Source organism: Penicillium malachiteum (genome assembly GCF_028827825.1).
Source record: "Penicillium malachiteum strain IBT 17515 chromosome Unknown utg000003l:1.0-4950554.0:1.0-4952489.0, whole genome shotgun sequence".
Classification (NCBI taxonomy): Eukaryota; Fungi; Ascomycota; class Eurotiomycetes; order Eurotiales; family Aspergillaceae; genus Penicillium; species Penicillium malachiteum.
The window spans coordinates 1,421,499-1,441,404 of NW_026643096.1; the positions used below are offsets into that span (position 1 = coordinate 1,421,499).

The 19,906-nt window shown below is 46.6% G+C and overlaps 7 protein-coding genes across 7 annotated transcripts; 3 read left to right on the forward strand and 4 right to left on the reverse strand.

Annotated features, from left to right (window-relative positions):
- Positions 1–1,317: 1,317 nt before the first annotated feature.
- N7483_006864 (uncharacterized protein) lies at positions 1,318–1,718 on the forward strand (the record flags this gene model as incomplete). Its single annotated transcript, XM_057090301.1, has 2 exons — positions 1,318–1,329; positions 1,410–1,718. The coding sequence occupies 2 exons, from the start codon at positions 1,318–1,320 to the stop codon at positions 1,716–1,718; spliced, it is 321 nt and encodes a 106-aa protein (XP_056945042.1).
- Positions 1,719–2,520: 802 nt separating this feature from the next.
- Positions 2,521–5,020, reverse strand: N7483_006865 (OPT family oligopeptide transporter; the record flags this gene model as incomplete). Its single annotated transcript, XM_057090302.1, has 2 exons — positions 2,521–4,044; positions 4,139–5,020. The coding sequence occupies 2 exons, from the start codon at positions 5,018–5,020 to the stop codon at positions 2,521–2,523; spliced, it is 2,406 nt and encodes an 801-aa protein (XP_056945043.1).
- Positions 5,021–5,479: 459 nt separating this feature from the next.
- On the forward strand, positions 5,480–7,006 carry N7483_006866 (ERG4/ERG24 ergosterol biosynthesis protein; the record flags this gene model as incomplete). The annotated part of the gene is made up of 2 exons (XM_057090303.1): positions 5,480–6,940; positions 6,995–7,006. The coding sequence occupies 2 exons, from the start codon at positions 5,480–5,482 to the stop codon at positions 7,004–7,006; spliced, it is 1,473 nt and encodes a 490-aa protein (XP_056945044.1).
- A 145-nt stretch (positions 7,007–7,151) lies between these two features.
- Positions 7,152–8,499, reverse strand: N7483_006867 (uncharacterized protein; the record flags this gene model as incomplete). The annotated part of the gene is made up of 5 exons (XM_057090304.1): positions 7,152–7,596; positions 7,677–8,056; positions 8,130–8,203; positions 8,253–8,289; positions 8,338–8,499. The coding sequence occupies 5 exons, from the start codon at positions 8,497–8,499 to the stop codon at positions 7,152–7,154; spliced, it is 1,098 nt and encodes a 365-aa protein (XP_056945045.1).
- Positions 8,500–9,456: 957 nt separating this feature from the next.
- On the forward strand, positions 9,457–11,376 carry N7483_006868 (GMC family oxidoreductase; the record flags this gene model as incomplete). Its single annotated transcript, XM_057090305.1, has 2 exons — positions 9,457–9,702; positions 9,778–11,376. 2 exons carry the CDS (start codon positions 9,457–9,459, stop codon positions 11,374–11,376), a joined length of 1,845 nt encoding a protein of 614 aa, XP_056945046.1.
- A 725-nt stretch (positions 11,377–12,101) lies between these two features.
- On the reverse strand, positions 12,102–12,668 carry N7483_006869 (uncharacterized protein; the record flags this gene model as incomplete). The annotated part of the gene is made up of 1 exon (XM_057090306.1): positions 12,102–12,668. The coding sequence occupies one exon, from the start codon at positions 12,666–12,668 to the stop codon at positions 12,102–12,104; it is 567 nt and encodes a 188-aa protein (XP_056945047.1).
- A 1,476-nt stretch (positions 12,669–14,144) lies between these two features.
- N7483_006870 (C2H2-type zinc finger protein) lies at positions 14,145–15,946 on the reverse strand (the record flags this gene model as incomplete). The annotated part of the gene is made up of 3 exons (XM_057090307.1): positions 14,145–14,170; positions 14,267–15,037; positions 15,190–15,946. 3 exons carry the CDS (start codon positions 15,944–15,946, stop codon positions 14,145–14,147), a joined length of 1,554 nt encoding a protein of 517 aa, XP_056945048.1.
- Between the last annotated feature and the right edge of the window lie 3,960 nt (positions 15,947–19,906).

The following is a 19,906-nucleotide window of genomic DNA, read 5'->3' on the forward strand; positions in this document are numbered from 1 at the left end:
CACTGAGCGTGAATGAATCGGAATCCCCAGAAACCTGTACCATAGTGATCGAATTTCCACGATACTATCGCATGTGTACTAGTAGTGTTTATTGAGTCCATATTCTTTTTTTTCTCTAAGAGTTGTCAAATAGAGTTCGATACTTGAAGGGACTTATAGTGCAATCATACCAAGTATAAAAGTACAAGTCCTCGTGCCGCGCGAAGCACTGTATATAGCAGCGAAATAGGGCAAGGTACATATCTACTCAGCACTCCACATTTGAAGGACTTGGCCAGGAATCTCGGTCAAGTAGACACAGTGACACTACAGCCATGTTCACATGGTTAAATACTCAGTCAGTATTATGTACAGGTAACTGGTGATATACCCCTCTTTGCATGTAAGTACCTACAGGATTACCTACAGGGTTACCTGAATGATTACCTGGAAGGGAAGGCTAGCTGCTAGGTAGTTGGATATAGGCAACTGGTAACCATAGGGATGAGCTATAGGTTAATTATGCCCCTCTGTTCTGCCGGGGAGGAAACTTGAAAAAGCTCTGCAACCCAAGTAGGAAAAGAGGTCTAGTCCGTACTAGTCTATCTAAGGTCCACTCTGAGTATACGCTTTAAGAAATACATTGGCACAATACCCTCCCCAATTTCCCTACTAGGGACTCAGATTTTCCTCACTGTACCTGATTGAAATCCCAAAGTCGAGTAACTGGTATAGCTGCAGTAGTGTGCCATCCTTGAGCAGCCTAGATAACTTATTAGCATTCTTATAATAATCTAAGTAAAGATAAATTGACTGTTTGATGATTCCAAATGTAGCGGATGAGATTAATGCCAACATCCATGGATGTCTTGCAAGCCAAACCTCTCTTTCCTGTAATAAATTTCGACTACCTCACCCCTAAGCATTATATTCTATAAGGGTAAAGTAATCTGAGAAGAGATAGCTAAAGTAAGAGATAACTAAAGTAAGTTCTAAAGTTTCCTATAGTTACAGATTACTTAGGCTACTCAGGTGATAGACTATTTGACTGTCTAGCAGTATTCCAGTTAACCTCTTTACATTAACGGTCAGACTATACTTCTAGTTTTTTCCTTATCTACCAGGTGTATATGCCTACCTACGTGTATAACTTCCAAGGTTCAAGTTGTCCTGTGATTGATGGTAGTTAGCTTCCCCTTTAGGTACTAACTCTACAAATATCACACACTCTCTTACCCCAGCACACCACACACAGGGCATATTCCTTCCCTATTTCAGGTCCTCCCGTAGCATTACCTTTGCTATCTTCACATTCTGGTTGTCAACATTATACTAACCATGCGGCTTGAAGTAAGTTTTTATTATCCTGAGCTGATTTTAAAAGGTACATGGTATTGATACTATGATCTAATGAACTAGATGCCAAGCAGCATGATGATGAGGGCCTTGCGGAAGAGTGGATGCGCCTAATGACTGATGATGGGAAATTCCATGTTTTATACCATATGGGGCTCAATCTCCTTGTCGCAAATGTTCAGAGTCAAAGCAAGGACGCCCCTCCAGAGGTCGCTACTTGGTCCAGAATGAAACGTGCAGCCGCCCGCCTCCTGCGGATCTCGAACAGCCACAAGAAGCTTACAGAGGTCCGTGACGACGCAGAGGACGACTTCCGCTGCGAGCTCCGGCATTTGCCTACCAATGAACAGAAGAGGTACTGGCTGAACTACTGCGGCCTATAGCTCTAACCCTGTGACTCACTCCTGTCCTTTCACCGCCAACGGTGACTTGCATTTGCTTCCCTGACCTTTTCTTTTACAGCGATGGCCTTTTATTGTTTCGTACACCGAGGACGGTGCACCCTTTTTTTGTTTGAGGCATTGCTGCGGGCCTAGCCCCTACCACTATTCTAGCACTTTACCCTTTTGTAGCCCTTTCGGGCACCTGCACAACGCTCCCCAATTGGGGATAGCCTTAGTTCATATATTAGTCATGCAGTAGACTCCATATGAGTCGCTGCCACCACAGAATGTAATGACCATCTTTCCATCTACGCGTATTCCATACTACAAGCCGTGCCTTGGTTGCTCTTTTTTTGAGTTGTACGAGACCTGATCAAGAAGTGGCCTTATCTTTACCTGGGTTATGATACTAATACAGTTAACACTGAAAGGTTTCTAGAATCTTCAATTTCGACGAGAAAACTGGATGCTATCGAGCTTCGCAACCTTACTCTGGGCTGAGTCTAGGATAATGAGAGGAGAGTGGAGGGTGGTCCTTTAATATGTATACAGCCTGAGTATACTTCAAGTTGTTTGGAATGTCTCTGACAATCAAGAACACCATTACTATCACATAAAACCTCTGATCAAGACCCCTGAGACAATGTTCATAGAGATCTAATGAAAATGAAAAATTTAGATGATAGAGTTATTGTTCTCCAGCGGCCGCGATAAATACCACCAAATTTCTAACGATTTCCACATAGAAATGAAAATTAAACATGCATTTGGTGGGCAGAAGTCAGTCCACCATTCTATTCATCTACAGATGAGGGACTTTTGCACTGGCAAGTAGAAGGTTCACGATACTCATGATACCTTCACCAAGAATAAGACCAGAGGCCAAAACAACAATTGTGGAGGTGGCAGCATCTGCCTTTTCGGCTGCCTGTGCTGTGGAAACAGGTCCCTCGACTCTAGCAGCGGAGTCCGCCGAGCCTGGCTGAGCAGATCCGTCATTCTGATGAGATTGAGTGGACGAGCTGTGACGGCGAGACCACCACCAAGCGATAATTCCGCCAATGGCTCTCGCAAGCGTAAAGGAAGGAACATTGAAAATACCAACAGCAACGGCAATTCCACCAGGAATCCAGTCTCTCCACGCGGGAGGCTTTCCATCACGCGCAAAAGCAGGAGACGCAGCGGCAATGCGCAGTGCTGTAAGTCCCATCCAGATCATACCTGCAATCAGTGATGCCTGCCATGCCATATCTGGCAGTCCCTGGCCGGTGACCAGACGGGCAGTAAAGATCCAAACATACGCTGTTGGGGTCTGGAACATTTCACCTGGGATTTCATATACATTGACGTACATCTTGTAGACGGCTGTTGAGAGGACGGCACCGACAACGCTACCGATCATTTGGCCGTAGAATTGGGCCTTAGGGCTAGCGCCGAGGAGGTGTCCTGTTTTCAGGTCCTGCATCATGTCACCTGCTTGGAGAGCGCCGGATTCTGAGACTGCACCTGCCAGTAGGTTTGTGACAAGTGCTGTCCGGCGGGAGAAGTGAGATGCGGGTGTTGCAAGTGAGAAGAGAAGTTGTGTGAGTTTGCTGATTCCAGATACTGGATTTAGATCTGTTTCACCAAGAGCTCTGACGCCCATTATAGAAAGCAGTAGGGCGAGAAGAGTGGCTAGGCTAGATAGCCATGGAGATATGATATCACCAAAAGCGAAGTGCATGCAGATAACATTCAAGATCAGTGTTAGGGGAAGTAAGATGATCACTGTGCGGGTTGAGATGAGCTGGGATGGTGGCGCATCCTCTTCTTCCTCCACATTGGTGACGGCTGGGGCAGATTGATCATGGATTCCATCATCGTGTAATCCACCCGGACTCAGGGCAGAGTAATTAACGTAGGAATGGTCCTGTGATTGAGAAGATTGGAGGTGTAGACCAATCCATCTACCCAGTCGTGTAGCGCGGAACCGGGCTAGCCATCTGGGACCATTGTTAATCAAGGGCTTTACAACGAGCCAGCCGAGGCTGACCAGAGAGTCTGCAAGCATAATTGCCAATGAGATCCAAACGATCCAGGCTTTGCTTCCATCTTCCCAGCTATCAACAGCCCCGGGGGCCCACCCGCGAGCTTTGGCAAGAGGTGAAAGTACACCCCACCCAAGCACTGCACCAAAAAGCATATGCATACATGTTGATGGGCCCATGATAATTCCTTGGCCAATATATGCAGGAGATGGGTTTAGAGTCCAGAGCCAGTCACGAGCAAGATCCACACCAAATAGTGGGATGTCGTGAATCAATGGAACAAAGTACGAAAACACGGTCTATGGATGTCAGCTGAAGTTCGAAATGGAAAATAAAGAGCGAGAAGCGAGGATATCCAAAGATATCACGTTGATGAATATGGGCTAATCTTACATAAAGACCGGAGCCCGCAAAGGCACCGATCAGCAACCGCATCTTCGATCGCCAATCTTTCTGGTCCGTTGCCTGATCCTCCGCCTCGCCATCTTTCAGAAGCAGACCACTTGTCTCCTCCGAGGGAAGCTGTGATGTTCCTGTCTCTTGATTGAGCTCGACTGAGCTATGTTGAGATTCAACCGGAACCTTCTCATTCTTTCCAGCCCCGTGAAGAACCCGGAGCATCAATGCAGAGGCGGTGCCACTAGGGAATTTCAATTTTTCCCGTACAATAACCTCCTTTCGCAGAGGAACCGCAAATACAACACCAAACAAGCAGACTCCCAGACTCCAGATCACCAATTTCCAAAATCCAAGCTTGAGGGGCCCGCCCTCGCCTTCACCTCCATCACCCGCTGGCCCATCCTCGCCATCCTTGAGCAGAAACTCCAGGGCTGGAATGACACCAACAAATCCACATCCAAGCGGCATAGTTCCCACAGCCCCGGCGACGGTCTGGATCAGGACGTTCTCAATCGGCGTAAACGGGAACGAGAGCTGTTTCGATAACACCTTGAAGACCGAGAAGCCTATCAGGGCAGAAGGCATTGCCATAGTACTGATCCATCCCGTCTGGAGACCAAAGTAGGTGTTGGAGAAGGTTATCAATGCACCGATAATAAGGCCGACGATGAGCGAGCGGGGTGTGAAGCTCTGTGCGGAGGTGGTTTGCGTTCGTGGAGTCGAAGTGGCATTCGGGTGTAAATTGGGAGAGGATGACTCTTCTATCCTCTCCCGTGATGACTCGGAGGCATCGCCTGCCATGCTGAGGGTCTGGTAATTCATCGGCCCAGCAGATTCATGGAGGAGAAGCTGAGAAGAGTCCGGGGATCCATCCATGGATTGATAAGCTGAGATGATTAATGCCCGGTGATAAGGTCACCTGACGTCACTTTACCATTTTGGGTAAGTGGTTCCTGATCTATCTCATCTTCGCTGTCACCTCTTTTACATTTTCTTTCCCATTATATGTGGATCAAACTGCAATTGACTAATAGCACAGCTCTAATTTTAATATTACCAGATGAAACTTTTCTTAAAATATCCATGTCAAGACCCATCCTTGCTTGCCCCACTGCCAGCAGAAGATTAGTCCCCGATATGAATCGGGGTCTAAACCCAAACGGGACACAGATACAATGGCCAAGCAAGTTCAATGAATAGATGACTCTTTAAAAAGGGACAGCGACAATCGTTTAAATAGGAAGTGAAATTCTCATTTCATAGGGAATTCATTGTGATGATATTTTTCCTCGCTAAATCACCATCAGGTTTTGTACTTGGTCAATCCAACACAGCATGGCCGCAACTAAGGTCAAGTCCCGGAAACGGGCTCAAAAAGAGCAGGAAGCGATTACTCCCAAGATAGCTCCTGAAGTTAAGCTAAATGATTCCACTTTGGAGCATATCACTGGTGGCTGGCAGCCAGGCATGGATCCCAAGGTCGATGATTCAGGTCACTTCGAATTCGGCGGTTCAGTCGGTTGTCTAGGCTTGATTATTGGCTTTCCCTTGTTGATGTATTACATGTGGATTGGTGCTACGTACTATGATGGCAAGCTTCCTCTGCCTGAGAAGGATCAGTCCTATATTGATTTCGGGAAGCATTTGTGCCACCTAGTTTACACTGGTGCATTCCCCCACGTTCGTGCCTGGCGCATCTATTGGACCTACTTCATGTTTGAGGCTGTCTGCTACGTTTTTATGCCTGGATTTACCTGTTATGGAAAGCCTCTTGCTCATTTGGGTGGTCAACAGCTCAAGTATCATTGCTCTGCCTATACCAGCTTTTACTTGACTATTGTGGTTATGGCTTTTCTGCACGGCACTGGACTGTTTCCCATCTACACTTTCTTGGATGAATTTGGACCCCTGATGTCTGTTGCCATTCTTTCTGGTTATCTCAACAGCTTGATCACCTATGTCCAAGCATTTGTTCGAGGTACACAACATCGCATCACTGGCTACCCCATTTATGATTTCTTCATGGGGGCTGAGCTGAATCCCCGCCTCTTTGGAATCATGGATTTCAAGATGTTCTACGAAGTCCGGATTCCCTGGTTTATCCTTTTTGGTCTCAGCTGTGCGGCGGCCACACGCCAGTACGAAAGATATGGTTATGTTTCTGGCGAAGTTTTGTTCCTGGTGATGGCTCACTATACTTACGCCAACGCCTGTGCCAAGGCAGAGCATCTCATTACCACCACATGGGACATGTATCAAGAGAAACTTGGATTCATGTTGACGTTCTGGAATATGGCCGGTGTACCCATGTCATACTGTCACTGCACACTGTACCTGGCAAATCATGAGCCATCCACATATGCATGGAGTCGACCTGCATTGGCGGCATTCTTCATCTCCTACCTATTTGTGTATTGGGTCTGGGATACAGCCAATGGCCAGAAGAACTCCTTTCGTATGATGGAACGTGGAACTTGGGTGAAGCGAAACACATTCCCACAGCTTCCCTGGCAGGAAGTTCATAATCCGAAGACCATTGTGTCTGAGAATGGAGATACCATTCTTGCTGATGGATGGTATGGACTTGCTCGCAAGGTTCACTACAGTTGTGACATGTTCTTCGCTATTTCATGGGGTCTAATCACTGGTTTTGAAAGCCCGTTTCCGTGGTTCTACCCCGTTTTCTTTTCGATCATGATTGCGCATCGAGCAATGCGGGATATCAATAAGTGTAGGTACAAGTATGGTGCTTCGTGGACGGCATATGAGAAACAAGTTCCATATCTTTTCATTCCAGTAAGTTATCTCTGCTTAGCTGGTTTTGACTTTTTGCTAACGGATTTCTTATAGTATGTTGTTTAATTTCCAAGATTCAGAACAGCGGATCTGATACCGGAGTCACGGTATTGATTGATATGTGGGTGTTGATGGTTTTGTCATAATGAAGGCATAAAGTTATAGTGTATATTTATTTTTGATATTCAATCGGTATTCAAGTTTTCAAATCTCAATCAGACGAATCAACTCGAAACTCCTTAGATATTTGAATCCCGCCTGGAGGCGCCACATTGGAGGTCAACTCAACATCTGAACTTCCGTCCATACCATCATCGCTCCATCTGGTATGGCTGATTTGGGCACCATGTTTCATCTTTTGAGAAGTGATCTCACTCTTATTAGACCCCTGATCCATCCGAGTGATAGCATAATTTTTCTTCGCGCCAAACCCATATGATTGACCGTGACTATCTGTTCTGTGATTTGATGACCCAATCCAACTTCCTGGAAGCATTGAAGAGAAAATCCTGCGAAGAAGGGGTAGATTTCCTGCAACGATAGCGAGTTGCTCCTCGACGATACTCCACATAAGAGGTAAGGGAAGGGTATAGGTGACATCGTCGAAGTTGATGCGTAAAAGGCTGACCACTCGAACCATGCTGACGGCGCTGACACTGTTTGATCTCTTGTGTTAGTAACTCACTCATGAAAGAAGTTTCCCCAACGATGCACAAGGGGAGTATGCTTCACTTACAAGAGTCCCAGACTAAAAGCAATAACCAATCCCACTTTCCGCCCAATCGGCAACTGGAGCTTCATTATGTATGGAATTGGAAGAGACATGACCATAAAATCGGTGACCATGTTCAACACACCAGCCACGACAAAGGCTGCATTTCGGTTGCCGCATCCACCTCCTGCTATTTTAGGGTCCCAATTATATCGAATGGGGTGACAGAGCAGAAATGACTCTAGAACGATACTGAGAGCCCAAGCCCATACAATTGCGCCGGTCGTGTAAATCGCAAGTCGCATACTCTTCTTTGTGCCGAATAGTTTATAGTAAAGGATCATCATGGACGTTTTGACAAGGGCGAGACCCACTCCATAGAGGGCTTGACAGACGATAATCATCTAATGAAGACATTGTCAGTCTACGACATTCGAGTAATTCAACCTTGAGATGCATTGATATCCTTGATCGTACCTTCAACACAAATTCAATATCCACCCACGCGACCGGATCCAGCGCATGTAATCCCACGCCTCCTTTGGTGACAGCTATCGATCTGTTAGCCATGCACTCTGTTGCGCCAGGTATAATCCACACTCATAATCACGACTATTGTCGATACAATCACCATACACTATCTGAATTAGCAGTGAAATGCGAAATAAGAGATAAATGAACTCACTGTCGCCAGTAGCATGAAATAGTCATCCAATCCCAAACCAACCTTCCTCATCCTCCTGGATACCACCCGTAGAACTGTCGAGAGAATCGCAATCCATCCAAAAACCAGGATGACAATCACCATATCCCTACCCTCCTTGGACTGAAGTCCATAACTCCCCATTGTGGCTCAATATAGTGATTTCCCGGGGCTGGTGGAGTTGACTCTATGAGAGTTCCATACTTGTAGTTGAAAGTACAAGAAAGAGGAGACAATAACGAGTCCACCCTTCTAGAATACCCTCGCGGCTGTCTCGGAGTTGATCGCGAGTTCGTTCTTATTCATCATTTGTGCTCAGACCTTGATCCTTCGACCCCACAGCGGGTTCATCGCGGATCGACCATACTAAGAGTAGTTAAGTTGTGCGGCGCTACGATAATACTAATAAAGACGAAGGATTTAGTCTCATACCGCTATACCATTGTTGTCTGTCCTGCATCAGCACTAGAAATCTCTGACACGTAGCGTTTTCCCCATGTGTTAAATGATCTATCCTGGTTTGATTGTAATCTGGGAATTGTGAGGGTTAGCGTAGAACATTGGAAGGCTATGTCGTTTCAGGTGCTTATTTGCCGGCTGTGGATATCAATTATCGGGGACTATGACTGTATTTAGTTGGTACATCACTCTTAGTGTGTGAATACAGATCGAACCTGGGGTGGCGATTCGAGTTCCTTTCGTCCCATTGATAGACACTACAATGACCTATCACCCGTTCATTTTGGAGAGAAGCATTTGCCACCATCAAGTGCAAAGATCAGTCTACCCCTAGGGATTACCAGACTTAATTACCGAGATGAATTAACGCCAATCTAGAGCCTTGTTGTGATAGTGCTTGAACTCTATGACCTACGCAATTGGCCCACCCAATCCGCCACTATAATGCTAGCGTCTACGGAGCAAATGGATGCCGTTCATGTCTCCATACGGGGTACGGAACACTCCGTAGCCGGGACTTTAATCCTATGATAGGAGGGGCATAGACTCCTTAGAAAAGCTAAGGTACCCCTCAGGCACTCCACATCACCATTTGAATCCTTCAACTCTTAGATCTCATATTTCCTGATTGAGATCAAAACAATGGCTTCATTCGATACAGAGTCTGTTGATGGGCTTGAGAATGCTGCATTTGACTTCATCGTAGTTGGCGGTGGAACCGCTGGCTTGGTGGTAGCCAGTCGAATCACCGAAGATCCCAACCTGAGCGTTATCGTCCTTGAAGCAGGTACAAATCGACTCGGAGATCCTCGATTGACAGTTCCAGGATTAGGTGTGGCTACATTCGAAGACCCGGATTTCGATTGGAACTTCCGATCAACTGCCCAGGTACGAGCCTAATTAATGAACGAAATCCAATCCACATAACCCAATTGGATGTTAGTATTGACTTGGAGATACTAGGAACAACTTAACGGTCGCATCATTTTAGCTAATAAAGGCCGTACACTTGGTGGTTCCTCTGCCATTAACCTTGGAATGGTCGTGTACCCATCTCGAACTGGATTGAATGCATGGGAAGCATTGGGAAACCCTGGCTGGGGCTGGGATGGCTTATCCCCGTATATTCGCAAGTCTCAAACTGCGGCTGCACCCTCAGATGCCAATCGGGAGTTCTTCAAGGGTATGAAGTTCGAACAACAGGATCATGGTAGCAGTGGACCTGTCCAAGTATCTTTCGGTGATCAGTATATGCCATACCACCAGGCGTGGATGCAGACTTTTGAGGGATTGGGATATCCGCAGATTGAAGATCCGGTTAATGGTGCTGGTCTGGGTCCTTTTGTCACACCTGGTGCTATCGATCCTGTAACACATACCAGGAGTCATTCGGCGGCTGCATACTTGGGACCAGATGTGCAGGCTCGACCTAATCTCCGTGTTGTGACTGGTGCACTGGTGCAAAATATCATCTTGGCGAAGCAGGGCGAGGAAGTCCTTGCTACGGGTGTCAAATTTCAAAAGGGCTCGGAGACATACAGCATTCAGGCTAAGAAAGAAGTCATTCTGGCTGCGGGAGCAACGCAGACTCCTCAGATCTTGGAGCTTTCAGGTATTGGAGATAAGAAGATCCTGCAGTCCCAAGGAATCGAACCCATTATCGAAAATCCTAGCGTTGGAGAGAATCTGCAAGATCACGGAATCGTATCCTTCTCATACGAAGTGGCAGATGGACTTCCATCCGGTGATATGGCCAAAGATCCGAACGTTGCAGCGGCAGCGATGGCTGCCTATCAGAAGAATGGCTCAGGACCACTAGGCATGGCACCATTTGTTTCTGCGTTTATGCCATGCTTGAATATCGCCGAGGAGGAGCATGCTCAGATGCTTCAGGGATTAAAGGCCTCAATCGAGAGTCCCGAAACACCTCCTGCACACAAGAAACAGTTCGAGGCCCTGCAAACTGTCCTGAAGGATTCATCCGAGCCCACAGCACAGTATATTCTTGCACCGTTCCAATTACCTGCAGTTGAAGGCGATAACCCGAAACGTCTTTTCGGTATGCCTTACCCAGGGCTCTTCATCAGTCTTGTCTCTCTGCTTAGTTACCCACTGTCTCGTGGATCCGTTCATATCGGCTCCGCTGATCCAAGCGCTGCACCAATTATTGATCATGGAATGTTACGCCATCCAGTTGATTTGGAAATGCACGCTCGTCACAATATCTGGCTGGATAAGCTTGTCAAAACTGAACCATTAGCTTCGCTTCTCAAGAAGGGAGGTCAGAGATTACATACTCCGGAGCCTGTGGATACCCTGGAGGAGTCTAAGGAGCTGTGTAAGCAGTTGATTCTATCAATGTATCATGTTAGTGGAACTTGTGCCATGATGCCTCAGGAAGATGGTGGAGTTGTCGACGCTCGATTGAAGGTTTATGGCACTTCGAATATCCGAGTTGTGGATGCTAGTATTTTCCCCCTGGAACCAAGAGGAAACATTCAGGCGACTGTATTCGCAGTTGCTGAGAAGGCGGCGGATATCATCAAGGAGGATGTGAAATAACTCAAATAGCCTTGGAAGTTGCACTCAGGTTTTGTCATCTCGATAGACTTGAGTACCACTTGATAATCTCGATCTAATGAATGGTAACCTTATAGGAAAATAGTCACAACTTGATACTAAAGAGGATCTTTCAACAGAAATATTCCACTGTACATCAACACATCTTGTTTTCCATTCTCCAGGAGAAACTGTATCAAATAATCACCAAAGGAAGCATAGGAGACTCCCAAAGTCCCCATATACGTATCAACATGAGAGAACACTCAGGTGCTCTATCCCTCGAAAAACGCAACGCAACAGCTGTAACTGTTTATCTTTTTTCTTGAATGACACCGGTAGCACTCTGGATTGGGGTTCAACAGCCCATGTAATGAAAAGAAAGGGAAAGGAAATGAAGAAAAGCAGAGTATCAGAACTCAACGCTGAACTCCGAGAACCAACGCCACAAATGAAAGGTACCCAGTAGTGGAAAGAATCCAGATATTTCATGCCAAAAAAGAAAAACCTAGGCCCAACCCGGACCTGAAAAGACATACGTAGACCTCATAATTGCATGTAGGGAAACTGAAGGAATCCATGATCTCAAACTCGATCGACCTTGATAGTAACCAACTTCGCCAAGTTAAATCGACATTCTCTGACCGCGTAGACAGGTAGAGGAAAAGTGAGGAATCAAGAATCAGAATCGAAGAGAGAAGAATAAAGAGAATATCATCTCATACTCATCACAAACTCAGCTGATCGATACTCCCAACTCTTCCTCCGCCACCTAATCTCCCACCTCCTGTTGTCACCATCCCTAATCTATAAAACCTCTCTTCGCCCGCTGGTGTCCGTCCTCCAATATACCATTTCTCCGGACCTAACGCATCCCGGAATCCACCCGAACCACTGGAACTATCGCTTCCACGACGACGGCGATCTGCTGGGCCGCTATTTATGGGTATTGGGGTTGAGGATGCAGGAGTTGGAGGTGAAGATGATTCTGAGGAGTGATGATAATGATGGGTATGGCGATGCTGGGAAGATGTGGAGGTTGAAGCTGGATTTCCATTTCCATTCGCATTCGCATTTGACGATGCAGGTTGCTGAGTTGTCTGAGACTGAGACTGAGATGACGAGGCTGATGGACCCGAGCCGGAACCTGCGGCTTTAGAAGCAAGGGCGCGAGCACTCTGAGAGATCGAGGAGGGTGATAACGAAGAGGTAGATGATTGCTGAGTTGGTTTAAAGGTAGACTGGGCTCGGAAAGCAGCCAGGAAGTTAGAAAGGAAGGGTCGGTTGGTAGACATGGCGGCTCTGCGGTGTGGCTTTTGCGCTGGGCCGCTGGTGGTGTATGAAGATGGATTGTGTTTCCCCGGAATCACAGAATCACGGAGCACAAAGTGGGATAACCTGGAGAAAGTGGGAAGTGGGTTTGGCCAAGGTTATCGGAAGCGGAGCATATGAAGGGTCTGGCGGGGGGTTCAGAGATCCCGAATCCAACTTCTCCCGAGTGGTTGTGATGATCCAATCAAATGTGGGGGATTATGGACATGACGTTGCGCAGGAAGATTTCGGAGGCTAAAAATAATTGGAGTATTTAATGAATAGAAGAAGTGGAAGATGATTTAACAATAAGATGCGGATGAAAGGAAATCTTGCTTGATGAGATCTAGTCTATCAAAGTTCCAAGTTTTTTTCTTTTGTTCCATGCGTGCAGAAGGAGTAGTTAGTACCTATAGTCCAGTCCAGCCCATATTATATGGATCGTCCCGGATCATCGGCTTACATACTACTATAAAACTGCATGTGGACCATAATGGATCATCGGGTCTATTTCTAGATGCTTTTCCAGTAGAACAGATTCCCTCCTTAAAAATGAAGATGTAAAAAGGAAAAAAAAAACACAACACCTTAAATCACACCAGAAAAGAAAAAACCCGAGCAGATATGTCCGTACCGTGCTGACTCTACTTACAAGAACGAGACCATGCAGATGCATCGGGGGAGAAAAAACGAACGAGCAACCAGAGAAGAGAATCAGAGAAAAAAAAGGAAGAGAAATAATCGACCTGCAATTCGACACAAGGAGCCTTCCCATAAAGCTTTTTTTTCTCTGTCGAATCATTCACGCAAAAGAACACATGCCCATGTCTATAGTTGTGGACGCCGAACGAAACCACCCGCCATACCATCTGCCCCCATCAAAAGGGCATAATAAAAACAACCAGACTCGCAATCAACCACCGTAAAGTTGTACTCGCCGTAGAGAGAAGAATGCGGTCCCACACCGGATGGGATCTGAGACGGGAAAATAAAGCCATCAAGGACGCAGAATACACAAATCGAGGCAATAGAGAGGAAAGAATAAAAATCAACCAGGACTGGACGCCATAATTCACAGAAAAACAACCACTGCGACGCAAGGTCGCGTGCAATCGGGTGGACCGGATGGACGACGGTATCGCAGTAAAGGTAAGAAATGCCCCCAATAAAAAGAAAACATATCATTTTTGGCAGAAGAAAAAGTGCAAGAACCCAAAAGGGAGAGTAAGAAAAGGAAGTAAGCCATATCTGGAGCTGCCTCGAACATTATCAAAAGAAATCAAGACTGCAAACGAACACAAATCGCATCCATCGTATGCGGGGAAATCGGTCTAAGGAGTCCTCACGATGGTCAGAATAGGCTATCATCCCCTTCTTAGTTTGTCTCTCTCCCTCAATATGAAATCTTGTTAGACTCTTTCAACTGAAACTGTCGCGCCTCATCGGTCCCACCGAGTTGTTTACTGTCGTGCAGGCTGAACGGTACCTATAAAGAAGAGAAAGAGATTGGCGGTTAGAATAATTCTTCTGTACGAACTTCCACGGATGTTCGATTAAAAGCAGAAATTTTATAATAACTTACCATCACCGCTCAGAGTGGTCGAAGCCAGGTATAATCCGTTCATACCGCTTTCGGGGCCGCCCGCGGTCGTGGCGGGGTAGAACTTGCGCTCGGCATCGACGGGGGCGTGGATCGGCTCCTGACCGGCGGCCATGGAGTGAGGGAAAACCGGGTTCATGTAACCTTCGGAGGGATTGTGCTGAAACATCGAAGTCCAGTCAACACCCGGCTGATTCGAATGGGGGCCGGACATAACCGGATGTTTATGGTCTGGAGTGACTAGGGGCTTTACCTGTTCAAGAGGACGATCAACACTCAGTTGCTGACCATGGGCTTCAGGGCCAGAGTGCATAAGGTACGGATTCGGCTTGGGCGCCATCCAGGAGGCTCGCGCGGATGCCTGATCGGCATACGCGTTGTCACCAGGTCCACGGCTCATGCCGGTGGCCGGTGACATACTGAACCCCAGATGCTGCTGATCTTGGTATCCGGGACGGCCAACGGCCATTCCGTTTCCATTCACATGCCCATCGCTAAATTGCGCACCCATGACACCATTGGCAGATGGGACGGGATTACTAACTTCATCCAAAGGCTTCACTGGGTTCGCCGCAGCAGCGGCGGCCGCTGCCTGTTGCGACCGTTTCAAATGGGCCTGGGGGTGCGACAAGTGGGTCGCGCCCGTTGGGTTACCGCGACGAATTGAGCACTTCTGGAAGTGACGCTTCAAGATATCACTGCGAGAGAAGGTATCCTTGCAAAGAACACACATGTATGGGCGGTCACCGGTGTCTATAAAGTTCCCAAAAAAGACGCGTCATTAGTTGCATGATCCAATAGAGAGAGAGAGAGAAAATAAAAATAAAAAAGGAATGAGGGGGAAAGTAAAGAATCTGTTACAGCCCAACTGGCAGATCGCCGAGGACAACAAGAATTAAACTCACGTCTGAGGAGATGGCGCTTAAGGTGCTTGGCGTGGAGGTAGGTCTTGTTACAGTGTGGGCAAGGGAATTTGCCATCGGCGTCCTTGGCGGGAATGGTAGTGCTCTTCGCGGCGCCATTGACACCGTTGGCGACCGGAGTCGCGCGGCCCGGGACACTCGGCAGAATACCACGGCGGCCCTGAGAGCCCACGACCTGCGTCCGTGGCGGTTCCTTGGCCCCGTAAGGTGAGCCATTCGCGCCATTCACGTCGGGACCCATACCCCAAGACTTGCCATCGGAGTAGCTGAAGGCTCCGGAGGGGAGACCATTGAAGTCGCGACGGTCACGGGGGGGAGCGGGAGCAATTGGCTGGGGGTAGCTCTGCGCAGATGACGCGGGAGGCAACACGCTTGGGGGCGGGGGGTAAGACTGGTGGCCCTGTGAATGATTAGGATGCGACAAAAATGACGGCGGCTGACCACCGACGGTCGTGTGCGGCATGATAGGGGCAGTCGATCCCCCGTACACGTCGTGAGTAGACGCGGGATAGCGCGAAAGGTCTGGCCGGTATGGCTGAGCCATGTAGGGATGATGCGGCGCGGGAGACTGAGAATGATGGGGCTGCAGCGGGGGCAGAGTGTGCGGCTGAGACACAGGGTACTGCGGCTGCATCGAGTATTGAGGCATAGGCATACTCGAAATAGGAGTTGACAGCGGCGTGGAACCCTGAGGCAGGGTAGTGGAGGGAGGCCGCGAAGGGTGCGATCGGGGATCCATCTTGATTCTTTTTTTGGGGATTCGACGGAGTTGAAGGGGAAGACAATGGGAAAGCGCGTATTTGAGGAGGGAGTGAAAGGTCTGGATAATCGAACTCAATCAAACGATCATCGAAAATCTATCCGCAACTCTCTCTCTCTTTTTTTTTGCAAATTTTCACGTCCTTCTCGAGGGGGGTGTTCACGGGTGTGAGGATTTTCAAGCTCCTTGTTTTCAGCAAATTTTCCGGAGGCGGAAAGGTGGCCAGGTCACGAGGAAGATCAATTGATGTATTCTTTTGACTCCACCACAAAGGTCAGTTTATCAGCAGCCAGGAGGAGAGAGGAAAGGAAGAGGCTTTGAGGAAGATTTCCCCACGGTCACCCACCGAAGAAAGTCGTGTGGGAACTTTTTGGGTGTATCCGCACGTTGTCAGCGTCGATGGGTTCTCTGTATCCACCAGGGAAGCGGGCGTGCAAGTGGGTCTCTAACTCGCAGCACAACAACTAGTTCAGATCTGCTTCGCGTCACGGAATGTTGATGAGATCTCTTTCCCCCGGAATGAAGAATCAATTTGATTATTAGTGGTGGAAGAAGATCAAAGATAAGAATTTTCACTCGAGTTTTTTCAAAAGAAAAATTGTGATGGGGGAGGAAAAAAGGAAGGGAAATGGGGGGCGGGCAAAAGTTACCAGATGGTTACTAAACCAAACTAAATGTGTTGCAAAAGGGAAAAATCTCGTAATCAAAAAAAAATTTGAGAAAAAAAAGAATAAGAAAAGATTACCGTATTATTACAATACGGTATAAAAGACGGGAAATACCAAAAAATCAAAAAATCCGGAAAAACGGATTGAACCATTGATGAGCCTAAATATTAAGAGAAAAAAAGTCAAAAGGAATATCATTATAATTCTTGATGCCCAAATGTTGATATAGCTATCATCTTCTATTATATTCATGAGAAAGAAAAATCATATTGAAAAATTATAGAATTGAAAAAGAAAAAAAAAAATACTAAAAGTAAAGTAAAATAGTATTGACTCAGACATACCGATAATCCTGGTTCTCCGATGACGATGGGCGCGGCCGTCTTCCGAAGACAGGAATGACCGTGAGCGCAAGCGGAGTACGTGGACAGATCCGTCTATAAGAATATGCGAGATCAATCGGAATCTATGTTTTTTTTCCGTATTCCGTAGTATTAGGTATACTGAGGATAACTATAGCATAAAAAATAAATGTTTAAAGCGCAAAAATAAAAAATTACATGCCAAACATTTGAATATCTGTAGTTTGTGACCATGATATTTGTGATTCCCGATTACGGCCTCAGTGAAGTTATACCACCTAGGCACACGGGGCCGAGTACCGAGTATACCTTCCCGGTGATATAATGATTGGGTGAGAGCAATTGAAGAAATCAGATCGGTGCCTAGGCGAAACAATTCTCCAAAATAGTAAGCAACAATTCAGATAATTACTCATAGTAATCAATCGGTTACTTAAGAAGCCGAATTTGTAAATGTAAATATCAGCGTGATCTATACATGTATAAGAGAATCCCGAGGTTATGTACGGAGTAGTAAATATCATAATAACTTTCTTGTAGAGTATAGTACCCATATGTATATACAAAGTACCACCTATGGAGCATAAATAATCATCTTGGAACCACATAAATTCTACTCCGTATATCCTCCAGTGGTTCCCAACTTCAGTCCCATTGGAGAGGGGTTTACACGGGAGAGCTGGAGTCACTGGAGTACCTGGAAACACTGGGGTCGCTGGAGACTGGAGACTGGAGACCTCCGTTCTGACATCCTGACCCTGGCTCCGCAGTGGCTTGACACGCCCCGCAGGTAAACAGATCACACATCTCATGCAGGGAGATGCAATGCCATTGCACACTTTGCCTCTCTGCTCAATCAGAGCTACGAAAATGCGGGCCTCCAAGCTCCCTCAAGCTGATCGCTCCAACCATACGCTAGTAACTCGGAACGAGTGCACGAACCGAACGGTCGAGGTCCCTCGCACTGATCCCTCAACGGGTTGGCCGCACGTCATCCTTTCCCGACGCGAGAGCTTTTAAGCACTACAACGTGTGAGCCTTGAATAATCCAGGGAAGAAAAGCAACGAGATGTTCCTAGATATTACCTTACCGTGCAGCCTAATCCAATAATGGTCTCCTACCCCCATGCAGACCTGCAGGCTGTGTTTTCTTGGTGCATGCAGACGGAACTTCTCCCTATGAGAGATCCAAGCCCCGATTATTTTTCTTCTCGTACCCGAGCCATCATCTTGGTTATTTTTTTTTCTTTCTCCTTCTCGTCATATCATGCATGTTATATTGAATCACATGAGAGTAAGTTTGTTGTCAATCTTCATATGCTCAAAGCTGGTTCTGTAACATGCATGCCCAAGACTAGTACATACTTTAGTGGATGCGCCGTAGCCGCCTTCTATGTACTGCGCCGGAGCCGGATGGCTGTTCCCCATCGACGCTACTGTATCTCTACCTAACTGGTACTTCAATTTGGTACTTTGTAACATTTGGGGTTTTATTTTCCGGCATCAAAAAACTTCAAACATATGGTCCGCAATAGTGCGCGGATTAAAGTAAAAATCAAAATTACAAAAAGAGGGAATAAATCGACCACAATCAAAATTACTCTGTACTATGTACCCCTGGTTACGAGGAATGAAATTATTCCATTATAAAAATATAAAAGATTCCTAAAAAGAATTCTGCATAAAACCCGCTTATTGGACCGCGTGTCTAATTCCGTATGTGAGTTCCGGCTTCGCTGAAGTTCGCCCGATCTCGACCATTATTACCTAAAGTAATATCCAGGGGTTACTACAGTAAACACCATGTTGTCTCATTCTTACTGCCAGCATCACCCCTGGATGCAAAATGATTTGATATTTCAATAATAAAATAATAAGATCTTGAGTAAGGAATAACATAAGCGAAACTGATATTGTTCAGGTGTACAGGTACCACCCTGGCCCCTCTGTTCTCCACCAACAGAAATTCGTAAGAGCTTCTCCCGCTTCGATTGTGGACCTGCAAAAGGCTTCGACCAGGGTTCTGCAGAAATAATCAATGATCGGATCTGACCATACCTCGTGACCTTCTTTTGAAACTATCAGATCCTGAGCAGAGTCGACCGTGAGATCCGTGCGAACTGAGAATTAATTCCGTCCTTTTGTCCACGGGTTAATTCTTGGTATTAGTGACTTTGTTACCAAGCTACGACCAAAAAGGCAGGCCAGATAGAAGAAATGAGTGTGAAAGTGACTAGTGAGACAGCCTCTCGCTTAACCTTCTAATTTTAATTTCGGTATGCGGTGGTTGCGCGCTGGCTTCGGATGGCGGTTTCCGGGATAAACATTTTGGACTACTATGTAATGTGGCTTGACTATACTGTGTATGATTCACGGTGTGTTCAGGTCCTCATTCAACCCCCTAAATTGAAGTTCATTACGTGAAAGGAGGGTAAAATAGTGGAATAGATCAAGCCTAAAAAATTATAGTGTATTTATTACGGCAAAATATTCAAGTGACTAGTCATAGTATGTACTAGCTCTCCGTACTCCGAAGGCAGAGTGGACATCCGAAAACTCCATCCCGGAGCAATCATAGGTTAAAATCAGTTCTGTATCAGGTGGACTCCCCCCATCGGCAGCATAGCCGGGAGTTGGCGAGCTCCACACCCAGGGGCTCCCGAGACGGTTCGGTCCACGAGAAGTTGCACTTACGGCGTTAGTGATGCCTTAGTTAGGCAAAAAAAACAAAGGGTAGGTGAGAGAAAAGAAAGGACTAGCGGATCCCGCTTCAAAACTACGGTGAGACGGTTTTCCGGATCCTCTTTATTCCATGGCAAAGGGATTTACCTTTTGTCATAGCTATACCGTATGTCCTCCGTATGGATACTTTCAACTTTGTTATAGCTTGACGCTGCAGAACTCCGCCC